At 38.2% G+C, this 27311-nt stretch overlaps 1 protein-coding gene across 1 annotated transcript in view; it reads left to right on the forward strand.

Moving 5' to 3' along the window:
* IL1RAPL2 (interleukin 1 receptor accessory protein like 2) overlaps positions 1-27311 on the forward strand; it is a 653603-nt gene that overhangs the window by 582119 nt on the left and 44173 nt on the right. The window contains exon 8 of the mRNA XM_062183034.1: positions 15873-16002. Coding sequence (XP_062039018.1) covers positions 15873-16002 — 130 coding nt within the window. The remainder of the gene's footprint in view (positions 1-15872; positions 16003-27311) is intronic.

Here is a 27311-nt window from a genome sequence, read left to right on the forward strand (position 1 = left end):
ACTCTTAGTTGCAGTGGCTATTTGACATTGTCAACTTGAATATTTCATGTATTTCTTCCAAGAGATATGTCACTGTTCCATGTAGCTAAAGCCTTCCTAGGCCATTTCTGGCTGGCAAACTGAACATATTTCCATTAAATGGCTATGAATGTTGGTATGGCAAAGAGCCAGACCACGCATAAGTATAATTCACTTTGGCCAGTTTCCAGCCCAGATGCATCGGAAAAGATGACTTCCTTCATTTTCTGAGCTGAGTAGTTAAGAAATTCACCTTTGGGCGTCTGTTTAACTTGAGACACGTGAATAAGCATGTGCATTATTCAGGTTTCTTGACTACACGGTAGAAGTGAAACATGATTAGGGGTATGGTGAAGGTAGAAGTATGTTGAGATCGTTGTAGGCGCCAATCAAATAAGAGGACATGATAGAAACAACTGGCTTTGAGTTTTCTCAAACTAGTTTACTTCCAGTCTACTTCTTGTATAACACTCACAGTGTGGGAAATATGGAAAAGTATAAGGCACAGTCCTGGTCATAGGAAGTTTGTAAAACACTTCAGAAGACTGAACAGAAACAGGTGAAAAAAGACCACTAATGGAAGAAATACCATGAAACTATCTTTGATAAAGGGTTCTTAATGACTCTGAAATCCTTAAAGACAGAGACCAATCATGTATTATTTAATACTATATTTTCTCAAAAACTAGGAAAGGACCTTGCACTTTGTAGACACTTGTTATATTTTTGTTGAACAGAAGTGGCATATATGTGGAAGAAAATACAGAAGCTACGGAAATTCAAAATAGTGGAGGATCACTGTTTCCAGAAACCTACTTACAAGATACTTACAAGACAATTAACAGTGTAACTGGAAAGTTACAGTATGTGATTGAATCTTATAAGCTTCTATTATTCTTATACTGAAAATGTCACAACTTTATAGAGATTTTATAAAGGAAAGGATGGGAAATAATTCATGGAAGATAGGGCTAGATCTAGGGAATAGAAAGCATGGAGATGACAGGAAACTTTCCTGTGGATTTGTAAGGGAATACTGGAGGAGAGAGAGAAAAGATTCTTGAACAGCTGCATTGAAGGCTTTGAGTCAATAGATAAGTAGAAAGGAATTTCAGAAGGCTCTGCTGTGTTAAGCAATTTCTATTGCTTAACAATTGTCGTCCTCTTTGAGAAACTTTGCTAAAGATGCACATTAATTTTCAAAGAAAAAGAGGCATATTACTTGGAGGAGTATGGAGAACCTCTTTTCTAACTTCATCCCACATTAGTAAATGATAGGACATTATTTCATGAAATTAGCCACTTGTTTTACCAAAAAAGGGAAAAAACAGTTAGTAGTGGAAAGTTGTGAGGAGGTATAAATTAGGAAGACCGAGTGGCTGGGGCAATGCACCACACCAATAGGGAAGGTGAGAACAATGATGGGATGGAACATCTATTCCCAGCAGGATGGATTGGCTCAGTGTTAGAGTAAGGTGAGAACCCGGAAGTGGTGATAAATGGATTAAAGAAGGGGTACAAAGCACTGGAGGATACAAGGGAACCTTCAAATGTACTTCACATACTTTTCTGAACTTGGTTTCAGGCTGTTCCTGGCATAAGCCTCAGAACTTCGCTTCTGACTTTTCTTGTGAGGAATGATGAGTCTTTATTTCTTTAAATCATCATGTCTTTACACAGATGAATAGAAAGCAGGTGACTCGTGTATTATGGTATATAGCATGGTAACTGTAACAATTAGCCTCGAAATCCTCTTTTCTGTCATTTATGTATCCTGCCTTCAAAGAACAAAATTTTATTTGAACTCATAAAATAAACAGAATGTAACTGCTCCACTCTCCCTTTCTGGATCCATTGAAACCATTACTTTCTAATTCTGGAATTTAGGGAAATGGGGAGAGAATGACTCCATACACAGAGTGATTCAATACTCAAGCAAAACGAGATGGCAAATCACATCTGGCATTTCCTGAACACAGCACTCTGGCTAATTTGCATAGGCATATAACCACGGAAGTGCTCTTTTTTTTATTGAATCTGCCTTGAGGGAGTTTTGAAAAGACAACCAGGATTGTGTCTGTTCCTTTTCCCTTTTCTTTACTCCCTGCTATCTCTCTTTTTTTTTTTTTTTTTTTTTTTTTTTTTGATAGGCAGAGTGGACAGTGAGAGAGAGACAGAGAGAAAGGTCTTCCTTTTGCCGTTGGTTCACCCTCCAATGGCCGCCGCGGTAGGCGCGCTGCGGCCGGCGCACCGCGCTGATCCGATGGCAGGAGCCAGATGCTTATCCTGGTCTCCCATGGGGTGCAGGGCCCAAGGACCTGGGCCATCCTCCACTGCACTCCCTGGCCACAGCAGAGAGCTGGCCTGGAAGAGGGGCAACCAGGACAGGGTTGGTGCCCCGACCGGGACTAGAACCCGGTGTGCCGGCACCGCTAGGCGGAGGATTAGCCTAGTGAGCCGCGGCGCCGGCCCCCTGCTATCTCTTTTAAAGGGTTAGTGAAACAAGAGGAAAATGTTACAGGCTATTCATTTATTGCTTGCATACTGGTCTATTCCAAAGTAGATTTGTGAAAACTTGGAAACATTAATGATGTAAAGAAAAACAAATTTAAAGATAAGAAAAATTAGGAAACATGTGCTAAGCATTTGAGAATCGAGCAAAAACTATTGAGCACAACTATGTGCCATACAATATGTTAAAAAATTTAAGATGTGGTTTCTACCATTAAGGATTGTAACACTTAGGTGGCGAAAGGAGGCAAACATCTATGAAAGGCAGCATGGGAGACTGGTTAGGATCTTTGGCTGTGGGAGTCTTTTTTTTAAGATTTTTTTTTTTATTTGAGAGGTAGAGCAAAAGGCAGAGAAAAGGACAGACAAAGAGAAAGGTCATCCATCCGCTGGTTCACTCCCCAAATGGCCACAATGGCCGGAGCTGCGCCAATCCAAAACCAGAAGCCAGGAGCCTCTTCAAGGTCTTCCACACATGCAGGAGCCCAAGCACTTGGACCATTTTCCACTGCTTTCCCAAGCCATCCCGCAGAGAGCTGGATGGGAAGAGGAGCACCCAGGACACAAACTGGTACCCATTTAGGATGCCAGCACCACAGGGGGAAGCTTAGCCTACTATTCCACATCGCTGGCCGTTGGCTTTTGGAGTCTTAATTGTCTGATTTTAAATCTCTGTCACTTAACGATATTTGTGGCTTTGGGCAACTTGTATAATGTCTCTCTACTTCTGTTTGCTCACTTACAATCTGAGAATACTAATACTTTAAACTCTGGGATTCTGTGAGGTTTAACTTAGCACATATTGCGCACTTAGCTTATTTTTGTTGTAATAACTACATGAAGCTGAGCACAAAATCATTCTCAGGTAAGATTCAGAGAAAGGAGAGAAACCATTGTATACTGGGGTAGTCAGGGCTGGCTTCATAGTTCAGGTGGCATATGATCTAGATCTTGATGGGTAAGGCTTTAAGTGGGCAAAAGCAGAAGGTAAAGCCATGACAATCAGGTAGGGTACAGAATACAGTATAATGAATGACACAACCAGAGGGATTTGTGATCAAGGGAAATTAATATTTCAAAGAGACCTTTATAGGACTTCAGAAAATCAATAATGTGTGACATGGATCTGATCAGTAATCTGTGGATACCTATGGGTTTCATTTTCTCAAATAGACATTCAGCTTTGATATTTCCATTTTACTAAGGGTTAAGGAATCCTTGTGGGAGTATTTTAAACATCACTTCTAGAGTCATGATCTGCAGTGAGGCAACAAGATTTTTTTTTTCATAGCACCAGCCCCGTGACCTTTTTCTTTCTTTTTTTTTAAACTTTTATTTAATAAATACAAATTTCCAATGTATAACTTTTGGATTATAGCGGCTTTTCCCCCCATAACCTCCCTCCCACCCACAACCATCCCATCTCCAACTCCCTCTCCCATCCCACTCTTCATCAAGATTCATTTTCAATTATCTTTATATACAGAAGATCAACTTAGTATGTACTAAGTAAAGATTTCAACAGTTTGCACCCACACAGAAGATTTAACCAAAGTGAATAGCATCTATGTTAAAACCATGGCTACATTTTAGTTTAGTTTTTAGTTTTGTGAAGAATTCTAAAGCTTTCCACAGTCATGTTTTAAATCACACTATTATTTCCAGGAAACACACTAGCATTTTCCTTCAGTCACCATTTAATATCAGGATCAATCTTCAGATACACAGTAAAAATTGCCACAGTTATATTGATGCATTTCTCCTCCAAAATCGCAAAGCAGGACTAGACTAATATTCATTCCTAGTACCAGTAGTTGTGATCTTATCAGTAAGGGGTTCTCAAGTACTTTTGATGATAAAGAAGGTAAGAGAGGCTGGCAATGTGGTATAGCAGGTGAAGCCACTGCCTGCAGTGCTGGCATCCCATATGGGCGCCAGTTCTGGTCCCGGCTGCTCCACTTCTGATCCAGCTCTCTGCTGTGGCCTGGGAAAGCAGTAGAAGATGGCCCAAGTACTTGGGCCCCTGCACCCACGTGGGAGACCCAGAAGAAGCTCCTGGTTCCTGGCTTCGGATTGACACAGCTCCAACCCACCATTGCAGCCAATTGGGGAGTGAACTAGCAGATGGAAGCTCGCTCTCGCTCTCTCTCTCTCTCTCTCTGCCTCCCCTTCTCTCTCAGTGTAACTTTCAAATAAATAAATATTTTTTTTTAATAAAAGAGGGTAAGAAAGTGAGAATGATTTCTCTTTTTAACTGGTCATTCTCAAAGACAAAGGTGGCTTCTTTTACAGGAACAAATGGTTACCCCATGTTTTATGAGGATATTTCTGAAAATCTATGGAAAATAAAATTTAAAAATAAGTTTATTTTCGTGCGTAAATTTTGAACTCCATGCATTTTTTCCATAGTATACATTTCCATGAATTTTTTAAGACCTTTCATATATTTACTATTCTCTTGTCTGGCTGCTAGAATAAACCCAATTTTATAATCCTTAACACTTAACCCTATGTAGTGTGAAAGCAATTAAATAAGTTTTGAAACAGTACTAGAAAAGCGACACAATTGTTAAGTCACTGCTTGGGATGCCTGCAACCCACATTGGAGTGCCTGGTTTGAGTCCTGGCTAACTCTGCTTCTGATCCTACTTTGTGCTGGTGCACACTCTGGGAAGCAGCAAAATGTACTTTTTTCTGGCTTACCAACACCTGGAGCCCTTGAACGGGAGATATGATGGCTCATGTACTTGAGTTCCTGCAGTCTATGGGGTAAACCCAGGCTGAATTCCAGTCTCCTGGCTTTGGCTTGGCGCAGCCCTAGATGTTGCAGGCATTTCAAGAGCACAAGTGGATGGAAGATTCTCTCTGCCTCTGTCTCTCTGCCTTCCAAGTTAAATTAAAGTAATATTTTTAAGGTTTTCAAACAAATGACAATAACAATTTTAAATATGAGTATGAGGCAGAATTAAATCATTTTGAAATGATGTGATTACATAGGTTGGCTACTCTACAAACCCAGATTTCTAAATAAATAAGGGAATTTTTAAAAAATGAAGTCATTTAATCTTAAAGCATTTTTAGAAGTGGTCTTTTTTTCCATCCATCTACAATATAAAGAATCATGTGCATTTAATTTTGAACTATTAATTCAGTCCAAAAGAATTCATTTGCAACTATGCACACACTTGTGCATACACACAGAGAGATAATATATTTGCTTACTTGAACTCTCCTGACGTGCTTTTGCTGAGTAAGAATTGGACCTGCTAGTGTAGTGAGTTAATATCCAAGGACTTTGTCTTTTTCCATAGGGAGCTTTTAAAATCCCTTTGTCAAGCTGAGATATGGAAAGTACTGGGTCAAGGAAAGCAGGGCCATAAACCAAGATCTGCAGAGCCAACGTAAGCAACCATGGGCCAGTAGGGTAGGAGGAACTCAGGTTCAAGGCAAGGCAGCATTCATAGGCAAAGCCCACTCTGAAGTTAGGGAATGCACAGGAACTGGGACTCTAGTCACAGCAGACAAGATGACTCAGATACAAAACACCATGGTCAGGGGACCTTGAAATTTTTGCTAAAACCTACCACAGACAGACTCACATCCTCTTTCTTTTGCAAAATCACTTAATGACTTATATTCTGGAGTTAGGACTCAAAGTGAAGCAATTCATTCCACCTGGCTAGCTACTTAAATTATGTGAGCATCAGACCTGGAAAGGTTCTTGGAGATTTTTCTCAGTTGACCCTATCACTTCTTAGAAGATACTGACTGAAGCTCATTAGGGGAGTGGACTTGTCAAAACAAATCACAGTAATTTGGTGGCCTGACCCCTGTACTGTTTCATGACACGTTCCTGGCTTTCCAACACCTGGAGCCTTGAATGGGAGATACGACTGAGAAAACTAAGATAATCAGAGAATAAGGCAAACAATGCTTGTCCTGAGGAGTTGAAAGATGAAAAAAGTAAGCAAAGTTTATGGATATTATGCGTAATCACACCAGGTTCTGTTCATTCATTAATCCTAGATCAAATTCAGTAACAGAAACTTCTATTGGGATTGACATTAGTAGAAAACACAACTAATTAAGTCCTGTAACAATTCATCCTCCAGTGAACGTTGAGCCAGTTGTAGTCCAAGGCAGATCCATCATTTATCATTTTAACCATGAAAATAGTACTCTGTCTCATGTTCCTTTGAAGCCTACTGCTGTGATACTTCCCTCTAGGATAGGCAAACAACTTTGAGCATGTCCCCAACCATCTCCCCCAAAGATGTCCACATTTCATTTACATTGTGAAATAAAAAAACACTACAAAGTTCAAAGGTCTTGGTCTCTTTCTAAGTCTGTCTCAGACTCTCTTTCTCTCTTTCCCAAATAATTATTCTAGTCCAAGGGTACTCAAGTATTTTCTCCTGATATTCTGCCTTTCCAGATCTATTAGTTTTTGTCCTTTCTTCTTTCACAAAATCTTACTATTTTCTGGGTAGAAAACGCTCCCTTTCTACAGTTCCCACAATCTGAGACAAGTATTTCATGTCTCTTTGCCTCATCAACTTTTCATTTTCCTTTGGGTCTTCCTGGAAGAAATACATTCTTTCTGTCTGCCTTTAACTTCTTAATAGCTTGCTCTCAACTATAACTTATAATTTACCTCAATGACTATAATGTTTAATTTAGTAAACAATGAGGAAAGGGCTCGTCTTCTTGAGAACAAGGATTAAAAACTGCACAAAATCACTTTTTTGACAAAATGTCAAGGCTGCTTTCTTTTCTTGATTTATACAGGTGAGAGACCAACTTTGTCTCCAGTAGAGTGAACACTACTATTTTATCAGAAAACACAAACTTCTTTTTGAACATTGAATCTGGTTCATAATTTAATTTCAGGAAATTCAATTAATGTCTACCTGAGTCTATTTTCTAAACCTCAATGATCCATTCACTTTATTTGAGACTGTAATCTCAGAGAAACCAGGGATACAGGCAGGTCACCAGTGGAGCTTTGGCAGCAAAAGATTACTTACCATATTGTATGGCTAATAGGAAAGACCCACGTGAGGAATGAAGAGGCGGTGTTAATGAAAAGAAGCTGATGTGAGGAATGAAGGTATCCATATATTTATATGCATATAGGTATAGATATTTCAAAAAGTTCATGGGAATAGAATTAAAAGATAAGTTTGTTTTGCTATAAAGATTTGAAATTCATGCATATGAAGGGGTCTTCAAAAACTTTGTGGAAAATGTGTATTGTGAGAGAAAACAATACATGAATTTCAAGCATTTTCATACCAAAATAAACTTATCTTTTAATTCCCTTATTCCATGAACTGTTTCAAGGACCCTCACATATATCATTTTTATAACGATTTATTTAGTTGTTTATTTATTAGGCAGAGTGACAGATGGAAACAGAGAAATCTTCCATCCACTTATTCACTCCATGAACACCCCAAATAGCTTTAGCTAGACCAGGCTGAAGCCAGGGGCCAGGAATTATATCTGGGTTTCCTACGTGGGTAGCAGGAGCCACCCATGTACTTGGCCATCATCCCTGCTTCCCAGGCACATTAGCGCGGAACTGGAGTGGAGGCACAAAGTAGCTAGGGCTTGAACCAAGTACTCCGAAATGGGATAGGTCCACCTCAGTTCTGTTGTAAACTTTTGAGGAACTAAATCACAAACATCAGGGCCTTATAAGCGGCAAACACCTTAAAATGTAGCTCACAGTGCAAAGTAACATGCCCCTGTGTTCCATGTGTCCTACTCGATGGGGCTATGTGGCTTAGAACATTCACAAGTACAAAGGAGAGGTGCATGGATTCTCTTCTGAAGGAAGGAGCAAACCTCTGGAAGAAGACAGCCACAAACAAGTACATAAAGCACAGCAGGAAGGTGATTAGCTCTTACACTGGCATCACAAATATCAATTCCTCTTTTAACTCATCTTGTAAAGGCCAAATCCAAGTGTATGCCCAGGAGAGACAGGAAAACCTGTGTACGTTAACCATAACAGGAATAAAAACTCTGTTTAACTGCTTGGTGAGAATGGTGAAATTGTCCATTTGGACTGAAGATACACAATTTACTGATTTTTGGGGTGGAACTTCAGACACCTAGTTAATATGGTAATGGATATGGTAAAAGCTCATCACTCTAACCACAAAGAAATGCTCCTCAAAATAGAGCAAAGATTTTGCATGCTTAGCTCAGCTCAAAAGCAAGTAAAGGAAATCCCCAGACTTTGGGAATGAAAAGGGAACTCAAAGCCAGAGAAAATAGTATAAACTGAAGCCGAATAGTTCCTGGAGATATCAGAACCAGATGTGAACCTTAAGGGTCTAAGGGACTGGGCTCAGAATGTAGGTAAAATGTGGAGCTAGAACTGAGATCTCAGTAAAAATCTAACAAGCTGAATGATCTATACAGCCTAAAAAAAAATCAATGAACTAGAGACTAGAAAACTCTTTTCATTGGTCCAGGAGAGCAGCCAGGAAATTCACTTTCAGTTCAGGGCCATGGCCATGAATGGAAAGAGACAGTTAAGAGAAATTAGAAGTCTACATGGGTGTAAACTTTAAAAGCACAGAACATTGGGCAGACATTGAAGTGTGGTGGATTAAACTGTTGCTTGGGTTGCCAGGATCCCATATTGGAACACCAGTTCAAGTTCCACCTACTCCACTTCCCATACATTTCCCTGCTATTGCTCCTTGGAAGGCAGCAGAAAATGGCCCAAGTTCTTGGGTCCTACACCCACATGGGAGACCAGGAGAAGCACCTGACTCCTGGCTTCGGATCAGCGCAGTGCACAGGCTGAAGCGCGCCGGCTGCGGCGGCCACTGGGGGGTGAACCAACGGAAAAAAAGGAAGACCTTTCTCTCTGTCTCTCTCTCTCACTGTCCACTCTGCCTGTAAAAAAAAAAAAAAAAAAAGCACGGTAATGAAATGACAAAACTGTACAAGGAAATTATTCACTGTGAGGGAGCTTCCCCTGACACAAATTTTAAAAATTCTATCCCTCAAAACAAAGATATTATTAGGTCAATTTAAAAAGAGACAGTAAAAAAAGTTGAAAAATGTTTAAGGAGAAAAACAAAGAATTGGAAAATTGTGTGGCAAAAAAAGGGCATTGATGGTTATCTTTCTAAAATTTATAGCCCATCAAGAGGTTGGGGAGCAGAGCTAGACTGAATATCATATTGTTACCTTTGAGAAATTCTTTGAAATTCTTGATATCAGTGGAGGGTAAGAAGTGGACAAAATAAAATAGATTTTATCTTTTACCCTTACCTGTAACTCTCTCACATCACAGAGTTTGGGTTCAAGTTCTTTTAAAGTTTCTTCTAAGAGCAATTCTATGGACTTGAAATGCAAAACAGGACCTATTTTAAAAATTCATCAAAAGAAGTTACTCACATAACTGAAGAACCAGTAAACTTCTGCTAGTTTTACTTTCACCTTTCTCACTAATGTTAATGATAATATTTACCAATATACATATTGAAACTAGTTTTTCATTTGCAACCATCAGTTCCATAAAAATAAATGAAGGCATACTGTATCAACTGAGTACATAGTATTTACAATAAAATGTTATATTCTAAATTATCATTTGTAAATTATATCGCACATGTATTTTATTTTGTAAAAATATTTATCTATTTACTTGAAAGGCAGAGTTACAGAAAGGGAGGGGGAGAGAGAGAAAGAGAGAGAAAGAGAGAGAGAGAGAGAGAGAGAGAGAGATCCTTCATCCACTGGTTCACTCCCCAAGTGGCCACAACAGCCAGGACTGGGCCAGACCAAAGCCAGGAGGCAGGGTCCTCATCCAGGTCTCCCACATAGGTGCAAGGCCCCAAAGATTTGGACCATCTTCTGCTTCTTTCCTAGGCACACCAGCAGGGAGCTGGATTGGAAGCAGAGCACCTGAGACTCAAACTGGTACTGGTTCTCATATGGGATGCCAATGCCACAGGCAGCAACTTAACCTGCTACGTCACAGCACCAGCCCCTGTACATATATTTTCTATCAGTAAAATTTATAATAAACTTATGTATACACATTCAATGTATAACTTCTCTCTCCAACTCCCCCTCTCCTCTTATACTCCTTCTCTCTCTCTCTCTCTCTCTCTCTCTCTCTCTCACACACACACACACACACACACACACGTACACAAACCCTACTACCACTACCACAATCACAACATTCATTACATTTGGATTTTGTGTCTCATTATCTGGTTTTGAAGTGTTGTGGCTCTAACACCCAAGAAAATTTAAAATGACATAGGTGTTGACCTCTCTCCCCAGAGACTCTTCTCTTGACACATTAACATCCTAAGCTTATCCATTTCACAAGTGTATAGCAAATACATGTCTGTAAAAAATTCAAGTCTGTTGAGATGTCTAGCTTTCTAAGGTTTCTAGGAAACTTCTGGTAAGGCAGATATTCACAGAGCTCTCAAAGAGAAAGAATTAGGAGACTATGGGGGGTAGTAGAGCGAATCCACTCCATGCATGTCATTTCCCAGCAAGCTTCACTTACCTCATTCCCTAGCAATGACATACCAACTTTCAAAGTTCTTTTTACTTTAATAATCTTTAGCCTCCTTTAGATACAAATATAAATTGGTTCACAGTACTGATAGGACATAAAGTAACACAGGAATGACTTTGAAAAGGTCTAGAGGCAAAAGAGAACACTAACAAACAGATGCAAATGGTTGATAGGAGTTTGCACATAAGCCAGATTTTAGAAATGACTGGAGAGATTCTGTTTCAGATGATTTGCCTAACCTAGGCAGAGATCCTTCTTGTGTCTTTTAGTAGAGGAAGTGCCCAATCCCTGGCACACACCGAGCATCACTACCTGGTATAAGAGCTAACCATTTGGGGACTCCCCTCCATGTGTTGCAGGGGATAGTTGGATGCTTTTCCTATTTTTACTCTTTGACACATGGCTTCAGGATATTTATTCAGCATTTATAGAAACGACATTGCTGAAATATCTGTCTCTTGAATTTCTTTAACAGTAACCTGTCTGATGGAAGAGTGAGAACCATCCTCTCAACAGAAATTGGTGCAATAGTATTTTGCATGCAGTGCTAAGAAAAGAGCAGATTCTGTCACTTTTGATAGGCCACCTTGAGGAGGACTTTTTTGCACATTGCTATAATCGTCCTTCTCCATTAAAATCAAACCAAGCCTGAGCACCCACATGCTAGGATTCACTAAACGGTATTTTATTTGATATATTACCTCAACAGAGCCCAAAGGAATGACAACCTAAAAATAAATGTCCCAATATAGAGAATGGTAGCTTTATCAACTGGGATTCCCTGTAATAATGTTTATCACAATATCTTTATTTTCTGCCATCTTTTGTGTTGTTCCTTAATACCTTTGTTTTATTGGAAACGAGGGGCAGTGAGGCACAGGGAAAAAAACCCTATGTTTGGGTTTAGAGAATTGGGGGTTTGCTAGGGTGAATCACACCTACTCTGGAAATCCAAAAGAAAATACATAAAGTTGACAAGAGAGGAATATTACCCCATGGGAGCCCATAAATAAAAGGACATGTTGATGGGAGTCTGGTGCAGCAGTTAAGATACCATTTGAGAAATCTCTATTTTATATCAAAATGACTGGGTTCAAGTTCTGGTCTCACTCCCAATTTCAGCTTTCTGACAATGTGGATAATGTGCACCTTTGGAGGCTTCAGGTGATGGTTCAAAATCTTGGGGGTCTTTGCCACCTACATGGGAGAGAGACCCAGATGCAGTTCCAAGCTCCTGGTTTCAGCATGGTCCAGCCAAAGCTCTTCAGGGCATTTGGGGAGTAAAGCACCAAATGAAGGATCTCTGTCTGTGTCTCAAATAATTTTGTTTTAAAAAAGAATTCAAGATTGACAGGGCCAAAATGCACATGTGTCTGTTATCAATATCTACACCAGATTCTGCCTCAAATTTGACTCCTACTTGGATGACCAAGCCTCATAAGGAAAATAATTCTATCCTAGATGTTGGTGGGGCTATTGAGTTCACCAATCACTGTATTGTATATTGCCTTAAATGAGCCTCTCAAGTATTATTACTATCCTCATTACATTTATGAGTAATCACTTTACTAAATGTGGGTAATTTCTCTAGTCTGCTTGTTCTTGATAGATCTAAAACTGAGACCCAAGTTTCTTGATTCTAGGTTTAGTGCATTTTCCACTAAACAAGGCTGCCATTTTTATACAGCCTTATGTGACAGAGCACATGTTCAAAGCTACAATAAACAGCTTTGCTTCAGATTTGTGTCAGACATGTGAGACAGACTCTTGATATTGACAATTACAGAATGATCAAAAAGTCTACAAAATGTCATTTTGCTGAGGGAGAAATTTGCACTTCAATAAAAGTAATATTTGGCAACAAATCATGTATTATGCGTAAGCCCAGTCTATCACCCAACAACCATGTACCTATGAGGTTTTTGGTTTCTGTTTATCTGTAATTGATACATAAAATTATATAAAATCCTTTCTTTTAGCTTTTTAAAAAATATACAGTATACTATCATTATCTGTGGTCATTCAACTGTGCAATAGAACACACCAGAGCTTCGTTCTGCTATCTAACCATAACTTACTAGCCATTAATCAAATTTTCCTCATCCCTTTCTCCCCCACTCTCCTCAGCCTCTGATAAACACCATTCTATATGAGGTTTTCTTAATCTCTACTGTGTCTTAATGTACACACTAACTCACTTTAAATTGTTTCTTTGTGAAAATGGTTCTCAAAGAAAGCCATCTCTTTGTTCTGGTGATTAAAGAGTATTGATTTCAGAAAATAGTGTTGCTAGAACATAGAAGTTTTGGATCATTTTAAGTGCATAAATTGTCCATGGCTTAGAGTGATGATGGAAACAAGTCCACCATGAACTCCACAAGGAAAGCATATTTTTGAGATTGCTTTATCTAGTTCTCTCACTGAGGTAAAAAATGCATGTTATTGAGAAAATGATGGCATGCTATAATATGGTTTACGATTGGGGGATTCCTACAAGTGTCAGAAATGCCAAGATAGTGTGCTCCACACTATTCCCTTTTTTACCTACTTTGTGAGAAAAAAAATCAATCCCAGCAAAAAAAAAAAAAAGTTTCTGATGTTCTTGATTGAAAATGTACAATTCAAATAGATGTTCCCTATAATCACATAAATTCATAATAAAAGTGCTTAATGTTGGGGCAAGCACTGTGGCTTAGCAGGTAAAGCTGCCACCTGCAGTGTCAGCATCCCATATGGACGCCGGTTTGAGTCCTGGCTGCTTCACTTCCAATCCAGCTCTCTGCTATGGCCTGGGAAAGCAGTAGAAGATGGTTCAAGTCCTTGGGTCCCTGCACCCACGTGGGAGACCCAGAAGAAGCTCCCAGCTCCTGGCTTTGGATCAGTGCAGCTCTGGCCATTGTGGCCATCTGGGGAGTGAATCAGTGGATGGAAGGCCTCTCTCTCTCTCTCTCTGCCTTTCAAATAAATAAATAAATAAATAATTTTAAAAAGTGCTTAATATTGGCTAGAATTATTTATGCACTGTAACACTAAAAATATAGATGAGATTGTAAGACTGAATTTTCCCTGTATATACTTTTTATTGATATATTTGTAATTCAAAAATTGTCTCTTTCTTTTGTATATTAAAATTTTCCTAAGAGACAGAAATTAATATTCTTTTTTTAAAGGTTTATTTATTTATTTGAAAGGCAGAGTTACAGGGAGAAAAAGGGAGAGGGAGACAGAGAGAGATCCTCCATCCACTGGTTTAATTCCTAGATGGCCGCAAAGGCCAGGGTTGGGCCAGACTGAAGCCAGGAGCCAGGGGCTTCAGCCCAGTCTCCTACATGGATGGCAGGATTCCAGGCACTTGTGTCATCTTCCACTGCTTTTCCCAGGCCAGTCCATTACCAGGGAGCTTGATTGGAAGTGGAACAGCTATGACTTGAACCACTGACTATATGGCTTTACCCACTATGCCATAAGGCCAGCCCCAGAAACTATTACTCTATATACATACATACATACATACATACATAGAAGAAAGGGGGTTTAATAGGGGAACTGGCTCATGTGATTACATAGGTTGAGAAGTCTCACTAGGCCACTCCAAGCTAGAAAGCCAGGGAAGTTTTAATGTGGCTCAGTCCAAATCATAAAGCCTCAGAACCAGGGAAGTTCATGATGTAGTTATCAGTCTAAGGCCAAATGCACAAAAACCATGGGAGCATCTGGTGCAAGCCATGAAATCCAAAGCCTGGAGAACCTGGAGTTCAAATGAATGTGCAAGGGCAGAAGAAGGGTGTCCCAGCTCCAGAAGAGGGAAGACAAGCAAATTTGAACTTCCTCTCCATTTTTCTTCTATCTTGAACCCCAGCCAACTGATTAATGCTCACTCAGCCCATCAAGTCAAATGCCAATCTCTTCTGAAAGTACCCTCATTCCCAGAAATGTTTTATCAGCTATCTAGACAGCCCTTATCCATTTGACACCTATAATTAAATAGCACAAGTTTTATTATCCAACTTTTCTTAAAATAGATAATAATCAGAATAAACCAACTTTCCCTGTGAAATGTCAGTAATAGTAGATAGTGTATTATGACATGTCTTCTCACTTATCAAAAATTAACTTAAACTTTTGATTAATGTCAACTTTAAGGGCAAATTCAAGTAAACAGTGCTTTATACTATCAATAAAAGGAAGATGAAAAAGGGATTCTTTCTATTTGATTATTTTCCATTAGTCCCTAGGAGGGAGGCAGTTAAAAAAAAGTTCTATTGAGTGGGCAATTTGCCTAGTGGTTAAGATCTCCTGCGTTCCACACCAGAGTATCTGGACTCAATTCTCTATGTCACTTGGTTCCCCAGCTTCCTGCTAGTATGGACTCTGGGAGGCAGCAGTGATATCACACGTAATTGGTTTCATGCCACTCATGTGGGAGACCTGGATTATTTTCCTGGCTCCCAGCTTCAGCCCTAGCCCCCTGACCATTGCAGATATTTAGAGAATAAACCAGCAGATAGTATATTTATCTTTCACATGTGCACAGGCACTCAAATAGTTAATTGAAAAACTGAGTAACTTTATTTGCTCATTTGTGTAATACCTTGAATTTTTAAATTTCCAAGAGGCCTTTATAATAATTTAAGATTTTTCTCATGTATAATGGTGATTGACAAAGGAGTTCAAAGTGTGTCACCTCTGAATTTTCCTTTTAGTGTTAAACGGTCCCATTCTGTCTCCCAATGAACACCAGGAATAATTTGCTTATTTCTTTTTCTTTCATTCTCAGGTAAACCTCTGAACATCCCTTGCAAAGCATTCTTTGGATTCAGTGGAGAGTCTGGACCAATGATCTACTGGATGAAAGGAGAGAAGTTTATTGAAGAACTGGCAGGTCATATTAGAGAAGGTGAAATAAGGTATGGAACTCGAATTGCTTATTTTTACTTCCTGTCTTTGCAGTTGAGCACTGAAACATTTGAGAAGGGATTCTGCCCACGATTTTAATTGCAACTCCAAATCATTCCATTCTCTAAAAGTTGATGTGGTGGGAAGGAAAAGGGTAACTACTTGAAGAAATGCAAATATGCAAGTGTCTAATCCATGGATGTTTTTCTCAGATTCCAAGAATATGGGTTTAGTGACCCTCTAAAAGCCACCTAAGAAAATTCCTTTGAACGTTTTGATCACTGTTAACCCCATCCAGTCACTGTGAAGGTCTGAATGTTGCAGGTGACTCCTCAGGCCACTTAGCAAATGATCATTTACTCTCTGGCAACAGACAACCTTCATATATCATGAGTGTAAAGCTGAAGTGGCAATAGTAAGCTGGAATTAAGCCAAAATAACTTTTGACTTTGGTTGAATAGTATTTATTTTTCCCAGCATTCACCGCCCATCCTGAAACGGACTGCCCTTCAGTTTCACATCTCTTTAGACTTCACATTTTCCTATTATATCGATTCAATTGTTTTTCTCTTTCTATTCAGTACCTCCTAATTCGTACAAAAAAAAAAAAAAGATAGGTAATCTTTCCCCACATCACTTAGTCTGTGAGGTTTCCTTTTGGATTTCAGAGATAGTGTGTGCCTTATTTGTACAGGAATTAGCCTTTCTGCCCTCCATCCCATTAAGAGTCATGCAGTGGAAGTCAATCCAATATTTCACTGCAACTAATGTTAAAATGTGCTTTTTCAGTTTTCTTATTGAATATATGGTAATGTAAGTGAAACAAGTATACTTTACATTATTTACTATGATTAAATATAATTTATAATCACTCCTATGCCAACTTCTTTCCACGTGTCCACCCAATAATTCTACTTGAGCATTTCATAAATTTGAGGGCCCATGAATCCCCTGAGAGCCTATGCAAAATATTGACTATAGAAGCATAATTTTGGGAAAGTAGTACATGAAAATGTGCTTGACATCATTAGTCATCAGGGAAATACAAATCAAAACCACATGATACCACTGCATATCATTACGATGGCTATAAAAAATAAAGATTACAAAAAATGTTGGCGAGGATGTGGAAGAGTGAAAACCTCACACGCTGCTGGCAGCCACTTTGGATAGCAGTCTAGCAATGCCTCAAATGGTTGAGCAAAGTGTTACCAAATAGTATAGCAATGCACCTCCTAGGTATACAACCAAGAAAAATCAAAGTGTACATTCATACAAAAATTTGTGCATGAAAGTTCATGGCAGCATTTTCAATAATAGGTGGACACAATCTAAATGTCTATCAACTAATGATGAGATAAGTCAAATCTGGAATATTCATATAAATGCAATATCATTTAACTATACAAAGGAACTTATATACACTATAATATGGTTGAATATTAAAAATATTATTATAAATCAAAGAATCCAGTCACAAAAGACTCTATATAAAATGATTGTATTTATATGAAGTGTCCAAAGTAGACAAATTTGTGGAGACCAGAAAGTAGAGTACTGGTTGCCTAGTGCTGATGTGGGGAATGGAGTGATAGGGAGTGAGAACTAAAGAGTGTGGTCTTATCTTTTGTGAATGGTAAAATACAGCATAACATCAAATGCAGTATTATAAAATGTACAATTCACTGGAATTTAGTAAAATCACAATGCTGTGCAGCCACGACTATGAGCGATCTAGTCCCAGAACATTTTCATCATCCTGAAAGGAAAACCTGTACCCACTTTGAAGTCTGGGGGTTCTTTTTGAGGTGATGAAAACGTTATCAAGTGGCCATGGTTCTGGTTGTACTTATCTGTGAATATCCTAAGAGAAGCTAAGCAAAGAGGAACAATAAAAAATTAAATGATTGTGATAATATAAAATAATAATATAATAATATATAATAATAATATAATGTAAAATTAAAATGATTGTGATAATATAAAGATGCAATTACAATCGCCAAAGCAGTCTAAGAGTCATGGCTAAAAGTTAAAAGAGGAAATAAAATAAATTATCTAAAAATGTCTGATTACTCCAAAAGAATGTAGAAAAAGAACATAGGGCAGAAGAACAGCACAATTAGAAAGCTAACAGCAAGATTACTTAAGAGCAATAAATTGTACAATTTCAATAGAAGTGTATGGTATGTAAATTATATCTCAATAAAACCTTTGTTTTAAAAATAAACCTTTCTAATAGATTGCCTCATACAGAGCAGGTTTTTAGAAAAAAATAATTGATATACTACAAATAATTCTTAAATATTCAAATAATATTTGAAATTTAAGGTTCCTAATTATTAACATTTTCTTAGGCAATTTTAAGATTTGTTTGAAATTAATACAACTAAATTTATTCAGAAGATACGTGTTTTAGGATTATTACCAATTTGTCTGCATGTAAAAGACCTTAAGGGCCACTCTTCATTTTTCAGAACAAGAAACTGTTTCTCAAAAAGGCAAGTGATGGGTTGGCTGGTACATAGTAGCAGAATGTCCACTATCAAAAAACTCGGAGCTCTGTTTTCTGGCAAGGGGTGCTAATTAAATGAGCCCGAGATAATTATTTCTCCCATGTCTTGTATATGCCTCAGTGGAATTTTTAGAATAAACAACTTTATTGGGGGTATAATTGACATAAAATAAACAACTCTCAATTTAAAGTGTGCAATCTGTAAGAGTTGGTTGATATATGTATTCACCTGTGAAACCATCACCCCCATGTGTCCCTGGGTGTCATCCTGGTGTCCCTTGGAAATCCATCACCCCTGCCCTTCTGCTACAACACTGATCTCTCCCTATTGCTATAAATCTGCCTGATTGTTCTAGAGTTTTATATAAGCAAAAATAAGCAGGAGGCATTTGCTTTTGTCTGGATTATTTCACTTACTACAATTATTTTGAGGTGTGTTCATTTTGTTATGTGTATCAGTAGTTCATTTTTATATGGATATACAATGGTTAAGTTATTCATTCACCTGCTGAAGGAAATTTAAGGCATTTCCAGTTTGGGCCAATTACAAATAAAGCTGCTATAAGCATTCACATACATCTTTGGATGCACATATACATTATTTTTTCTTGGCCAAACACATAGGCAGGAAATTATAGAATAGGAATACATTTAGCTTTTGTAGTTCAATTTTAGCTACTTGTTTTAAAATGAGCATTATTTTTTAGAATAACTTTTGATGGAGTCAGCAGCGCTGTGGTACAGCAGGTTAAGCTGCTGCCTGCAGTGCCCACATCACATATGGGCACTGGCCTGAGTCCCAGCAGCTCCATCCAGTCCAACTTCCTGCTGATGTTCCTGGGAAGGCAGTGGAAGATGGCCCGATTTCTTGGTCCCCTGCACCCATGTAGAAGACCCAGATGAGGCTCCTTGTTCCTGGCTTCAGCCAGGCCCAGCCATAGCTGTTGAGGCTATTTTGAGAGTGAACCAGTGGATAGAAAATCTCTCTCTCTCTCTCTCTCTATCTCTGTGTGTGTGTGGGTGGGTGGGTGGGTGGGTGTGGATGTGGGTGTGGGTGGGTGGGTGATGTGTATATAACTCTGCCTTTCAAATAAATAAATACATATTTAAAAAAGAATAATTTTTGATTTACTGAAAAATTAAGATACTATAGAGAGTTCCTAAATTCTCCATACCCAGTTTCCCTTGTTATTATTATCTTAAGTTGCTATGGCACATTTGTTACAATAAATGAACAAAAATATTGATATATTATTAGCTAAAATTGTTGCCCTAATCAGATTCCCTTAGTTTTTGCCTACTGCCCCTTCTCTAGGATTATTTGAATTTTCAAACTTTGCCTAACTATATTCTAAAGTTGTTACATTATTTTACAAAACAAAATGATGTGCCAGCAAATGGTTAGAGTTGGTGGGAGACAAAACATGCGCACACGAAATGGTTAAATCCAGAGCAGCCCTCTATATTTAGTGCCAAATAAGTCTACCACCTGGCAAATGCTGTAGGAGGTCATCCTTTCGGGATTTCCAAAATCCCTTTTTTTTACACATCTCCTTTCTTTATCCCCCTTAACCCCTGTCCCCCACAGTAAAAAAAAAAAAGTATATAACTATATTTTATATAGAGGAAAATAAGAAACTTATTTTCAAAAGTTCATAAAACCCTACTCGCTAACTAGAGACACCTTCAGAAAAGTGCAAGCAAAGAGGCAGAATTCCTGGCCAACATAAACACACAGTTGGCCATTTTGTAATATTAATTGTGTGATCCACGATCTACTTGGGAGCATGTGTGGGTTCTGGAATTCCTTCAGGCCATGGCCATTTATGCTAACACAGGACTTAATTACTTGGTCCTGTCTTCTAGCCTCCAGAGCAAATGTCCTTGAAACAAAGCATACAAGATTTTTTTTTTTTTTTACACAGCATGGCCGACTGGAACAAATCTGGCAGTTTTATAGAAAAACATTTGTTAATGATCCCATTAGTTTAACCAAGAGAAGATCTACATTCTTTCATGGCCCAGACAGTTTCTCCAAAGGAAACAGTTGTGAAGGCATAATGCTGAGGATTTTAATGAAGGCCATGCTCTTAAAAGCATTTCTGGAAACACAATTACTTCTGGGTCCATGACTCTCCTGCAGAATTGTCTTAGTGTATTTAGGCTACTATAAAAAATACCTTAGGTGAAATAATTTATAAACAACAGAAATTTGTCACTCACAATTCTAGAGGCTGGAATTGCTACTCAAGGTATCAGCAGATTCACTGTATGGTGAGGGACAGTTCTTAGATGACGACTTCTGTGTGTCCTCAGTGGCACAAGAAGCAAGGGAACGCGGTCCAGCCTGTTTTGTGAAAGCACTGATCTCATTCAAGAGAGTGTAGCCTTCATGACTTAATCATTTCCCAAACCCTCCCCCCTACTCCCCCCCATCACCTTGAGCGCTAGGTTCCAACACAGGAACTTTGGGAAAATGTTAACATTCAGACCATAGCAAGAGCATTATCTTAAGCTCATGCTAGTTTAACCACAGCTACTATGCCACACACGCATGTCGCTAGTGCATTAGCCAGTAGATCTAAGTAGGGATGTGAAGAAACAGTCCTCAGGCAGTTGACTTGTGGAGAAGCTGCCCAGTGATACTGGATCTGGCAGGAGGATGGGCCCCTCTGCCTAGGTTCTCAATTTCCTGGGTAACAGCTTGATCCTAGAGGTGTGTGTTACAAGTTTTTATCTCTTAGTATTGCCGCAGAGGAATAGAGGACTTAAAAAATAATTACCAAGAAATAAACTGGGATATTTACTGGGAACTTGGTGAGATAATGTCACTCAGACTAGCAAATGCAATCTCTGCATTCGGTGGTTCCCCTGTGGCTTCACTAGCATATTAGATCAAATCCTGGTCAGGGTTTTAGAGTTCTCAAATGTTTGCTCTCTGGGTCACTTTGACCTCTGCGGTCCTTAGCATCTCATTGCCAAAGCACTTAGACCCCTCTCTGGGCCTAGAGATTCCCCTTTATCCCCTTTTAAGCAGAGATTGGCACAGCCCTCCTGTGTCTGATGTTGCTAAGATACTGAGCCCCAAGGAAATCTGAACCCAAATGTAGTATCCATTCACAATTGCCAACCTGTCCCACGCAACTGCATCACAACCCTTCCACTGACCCCAGGAGGGATAATTTGCAAAGACGGTTAGGGAATTTCATGTGCGCAGTAGCAGAAGCTGCGATTGTGCAAGTTTGCTTATTTTTTCTACCATTTTTTAAGTCATTCCCACAAGCTGTTCTGTGCAAGCTCTACCATGTCTATTTGGAGAAGTCAAATAATTATTTGGAGGACACCCAGTGGGAGCCATCATTAAGAGAGGACTTCCTAATTTCTGTCCCTCTGTTAAAACTTAATGGAGACTGCTTATACAATGGGATTAGAGAGCTCATAGAAAAAGTACCAGGTTTTTTGGGGGTGAGCATCCTAGGATGACCACCTCAGTTCTACACCTCTACAGAACTTCCTTTTAATTAACATTACAAGAAGCTTGAGAATTTTTTTGAAAAAATTAAGAATTTGCTACATAGGTATGTATTCTACAATACTAGTAAAAATGCCAGAAAAAAAAACAATCCTATTAAACAAGAAATAATAGTCTTTAAGATTGCCTGCAGGGTTGTGAATTGTATCTGATTGTGAAGGAGACAGCATGAATTTCAAGACAATTTCTTTGTCCCAACAGAGAGTAATTTTCGATTATAAATCTCACTTTACAAATCACTCCATCAATACCTAATGCTTTCCTCAGGCAATGCTATAAAACAGTTTACCAAATCTTTTATAATTCTTGACCTGAAAAACATATTCAATTTATGTTGAGATTTTTTTTTTTAGAAAAGCTTAACATGCAAATAATTTCATTTATGTTCAATTCCTGAAACGCTGCAAGTGCAATATAGGTTTCCTTTGTTTTTAGTTTTTGTTTCTTCATTCTTGCTTTCATCACTTTCTGGTCCTTTGTTCCATCCCTTTACCTTAATATTCTCTTCCTGAATGAGTGAAACATTCTAACAAATGGGAGAATGTGATATAGGCATGAAAAACTTTTATTATTAAAATAAGGTGAACCTATCTTAAAGACCCAAATAGCCTATTAATAATCCATCCTTTAAAAACAAAAATACAACAGGGGCCGGCACTGTGGCATAGCGAGTAAAGCCACTGCCTGCAGTGCTGGAATCCCATGTGGGCACCAGTTTTGTGTCCTGGATGCTCCACTTCCAATCCAGATCTCTGCTGTGGCCTAGGAAAGCAGTGGAAGATGGCCCAAGTCCTTGGGTCCCTGCACCCTCATGAGAGACCTGGAAGAAGCTTTTGGCTCCTGGTTTCAGATCGGCCCAGCTCCAGCCCTTGCAGCCATTTGGGGAGTGAACCAGTGGATAGAGGACCTTTCTCTCTCTCTCTGTATCTGTCTCTGTCTCTCTGTCTGACTCTCTATCTCTCTCTCTCTCTCTCTGCCTCAGCCTCTCTGTAGCTCTGCCTTTCAAATAGATAGATAAATCTTTTTTAAAAAAGTACAACAACAAACAGTATGGAGCTGTGAATATGTACATTGTCCCCAAAGTACTGTTATGCATTTCTTAACAAAAAGGATACATTCTGAAAAATGCCTTGCTATATGATTTTGTTGTTATTCAAATACCATAGAGTATATTTACACAACTTAAGATGACTATGACATCAGGCAATATAATCTTATGGGACTACTATTGTATATGTGGTCCCTCACAGACCAAAGCATTGTTGTGTAATACATGACTGCATAGAGGAAATAACTGGAGTCTCAAGCAGTCTTGAGCAACATAATGGGCTCTGTTTGGACAACTTCCCACATAATTTTTTAGTTCGTTAAAGCAGTTAGCCTTCTCAAGGTTGGGCTTTAAAAAATAATCTCTTCTTTTCTCCCACATTTAGCCCATCCTGGTGGAAGATAGAACACTAATCAATCAATCACTTTGCCTTTGATTTAAACAAACTGCAAATCTCATCACGTCTATATGTGAATATAGATTTTGTGAATCATGAGGAGGCTTCAATGGAAAAGAGGAATTCTGTAGGCCTTATAATTTTACATAGGGCAAACCTTAGTTATCAGTTATCTGAAGGATCATTTCTGGAGGAGTGTTGGCTACTGTTAATGATTCCAGGGTGGGTCTTATTCTTGACCTATGCATAAAATACCCAAAGACTGCCTGACACAGTTTTTACCTCTGTTCATTCACAGAGCAGACTCTCCAGGCCCTATCTTGATTATGTGGTCTTAGACTGTAAGCTGCTCTAGGCAAGAACCTATAATTGATAAATCATATTAATAAGAATAATTCATTTCATGTTTTTATAATGCAATTATAAAAGCTTTTGGGCATCCTAAATTACATTGCTTTCTAACGATAGAAATCTGAAATAAATAGTATTAGCTTTATTTTGCAGATACTGAAATGGACGTGTAGAAACTGAGGAAGAACTGCTCTTGAATGGTTCACAGTTTCTGTAGGGCTACATGGAATTCATCAAAATACAACCAGCAAGAAGCCTCCATTGTCCAGAAGGTTTTGTTGTACTCCACATTTAGACTGTGAAAAGTACAAACTTGCCTGGAACTGAAAGAGTGAAAATCAGTATAGACTGAGAATAAGCAGTCCTGCAATTAATCAGGCTGGGAGGACAGACAGATAAAGCCAGCTGCAAAGTTAACAGAAAACATTGTTTCTTCCAAGGTCAGGCAGCAGTTGTAAAATGCTGCAACGACCCCCACCTCCTTTGCAGGCCTACTGCTTTCCTACTAGTCATGTCCCAGACCTGCTTGACTGTAGCCGTCCAGTTTTAGTGTGGAGGATACATTCCGAGACCCCCCGTGGATGCCCAAAAGTGCAGTTATTACTGCACCCTGGACATACTATGTTTTTTTTTTCCCAAACACACATTCCTATGACAAGGTTTATAAATTAGGCACAGTGAGATATTAGCAATAATAATAAAATGGAATAATTATAACAGCACATTCTCATAAATTTATTTAAATCATATAGGTTGTTTACATCTGAAATTTTCCATTTAATATTTTTGGACTCTGGTTGGCCACAAGTAAGTGAAAATGCAGAAAGTAAACCCATGGATAAGGGAGGACTAAAGTATTTGATCTATTACTGGAGATACCCTTGCTTCAAGGCAGAGCTCAACCTTAGTCAATCCCACCTTCTCCCATCTCTGCTTAAACATTACAAAATGTTAAAAAAGTTTCTTTCTTCCTTTCTTCAATCAAAGATTGGTCCAAAGTTCCTCTGGAGAGCCCCTTCTCTCAATACAGTGAGTAAGTTTTCAAGCTAGTCCTTGAATATAAGGCTTTAATAGGAAAACATGCAAATGACATCAAAAGGTAGATTTTGGTTAATTAAAAGACATTTTAAAAACATAATTTTATGCTTCATATTCTCAATCATGGTTCCTGGGCAAAGATTATTCGTACTAGGAATAATGACACAGAGAGACTGCAAGATACTTAGACAGCAGAGGAGGACTCCATTTAGTTCAAGGGACCATTTACAATGAATGGAAATTAGACTTATACATTTTAACATAATTTGTTTCAATTAAAAAAAATAGAATTTTCAATTTAAATCTCAAGTGAACAGAAAATTCAATTTGCCAGAATCTCCATCTCTGAACAATTCCACTAGCCAATTTTTCACTAAGATTGCATTATATTTGTGTTCTTTATCTCAATACTATGTCATCATTCCCTGAAGCATTGATTCTATTAGATTATGATCTTTGGGAGGAAGGGAGCATCTGTGTGCAGATTAGTACAGTATGTAACATAGCACATTGTTGCTTACTAATAAACACTGCCTTAAGGGTTTGACTTAACAATATTTTGTATTTACAGTGGTGCCAAAGCAATACGCCTTCAGTTACCAGTACTTCAAATTTTGAGTTTGGATTTTTTTTACCAGGCTAGTTATAGGTGCTATGATACTCTCTGATGATGTTGGGCAGCTGCAGTGAGCTGCAGTTTCTGGTCAACCCAGTGATTGTCAGGAAAAACAATTGATACTCAACAATATGGCTAAGTGGTGATATTAGATAAGGTGTATTAAATGCATTCACAATTTACCATATTTTCAAAGAACAATAGGTTATCAGGCTTTAACTCCATGATAAATTGAGGAACATCTATACTGTTTGACGATAACGATGATGATCATGATAATGAGAGCAGTGGTGACAGTAGTGGTGTTGGAGATATGGACACACACTTCAGAGTATGTACTGTGGCTCTCTGGTGGCAGTTGAGTATCATTATTAAAAATTGAAAGTACTATTACTACTAGAAAAAAATTGGAAAGTAGTTTGGAATTTTCTTGCTAATGAAACACAATTGTCTCTTGGTGTCTATGGGAGATTGGTTACAGAAACTCCTGCAGATACCAAAATCTATGGATGTTCATGTCCCCCATGTAATATCCCATATATTTGCATATAATTTAAGTATATTGTCCAGTATACTTTAAATCGTGTCTAGATTACTTACAAATCCTAGTGCTATGTAAACACTATATAAAAAGTTATACTATATTTCTTAGGGATTAATGGTATCCATACAAAGTATGTACATGTTCAGTATAGACACAATTTTTCTTTTTCTAAACATTTTTGATCCACCCTTGGCTGAATCTTTGAATGCAGAATACATGGATACAGAGAGCTGACTGTATTCACTTTTCTATTTTTTGATTCACTAACAAGGTTAAATTTTATTAGAGAAAGTCAATAATGAGAGGTAATATAAAACAGTTTGAGAGAATATTGGTTTTATTAATATATCTTAGCTATCCTAGCTTACCACAATGCTAGACACATAGATCTTTTAAAAGATCTGTTTAATGGTATTCAATTAACTAAACTGCAATCATATAGTGTCTTTCCACTGTTACATACCACACACAGACATTTTCAGAGCAGATTGAGGTTCATAGGAAAGCTAAGTGGAAAGTTCAAAGTTCCCATAATACCCCTTGTCCCAAGGTCACCTGCAGTCAAAATGTAGCACTACAGTGCTATACATGGTACAATCAATGAACCTATATTGACAATTCTTATCAGCTAAACTCCATAGTTCACAGTAAATTTCACTCCTAGTGGTGTGCAGTCTATGGGGATTTTTTTGTTTTACATTTATTTAAAATTTTTATTAATATAAAGAGAACAGATTTCATGTATTTCATGGGTACAATTCTTTTTTAATTTTTAATTAGTTTTTAAAGGTTCAATATGATTTGTAGATACAATTCTAAGAACATAAATCTACAGGTTTTGACAAGCATAAAACATTTCACTGCCCTAGAAATCCTCTGTATCCCAACTATTCCATACCCCTAAATACTCTGGAAACTCCTGTATTTTCGCCTTTTCTAGAATATGACATAGTTGCCCCACATTTGCAGAATGCACTTTCTTTTCATCAGTGCATGGAATTTTCTCTACAGTGGACCATATTCTAGGCTATAAAGCAAGTCTCAGCAAATTCAAAAATTAAGCACACACAAAGAAATACTTCGAGTATAATACTTTCTGAAAAAATGAAGGAAAATTATTTATTATGTAATAGGCATTATTTAATTTAGTTTTAGATTCGCTGCAAAGTTGAGCAGATAAGGAGGTAAATTTATGCTCATTTTTGCCACAATAAAAATACTGAGGGACAGGCCTTTAGCCTAGTATTTAAGATACCCCTTAGGAAATCCACATCCCACA

The sequence above is a fragment of the Lepus europaeus genome, chromosome X (genome assembly GCF_033115175.1).
Source record: "Lepus europaeus isolate LE1 chromosome X, mLepTim1.pri, whole genome shotgun sequence".
Taxonomy (NCBI): domain Eukaryota; kingdom Metazoa; phylum Chordata; class Mammalia; order Lagomorpha; family Leporidae; genus Lepus; species Lepus europaeus.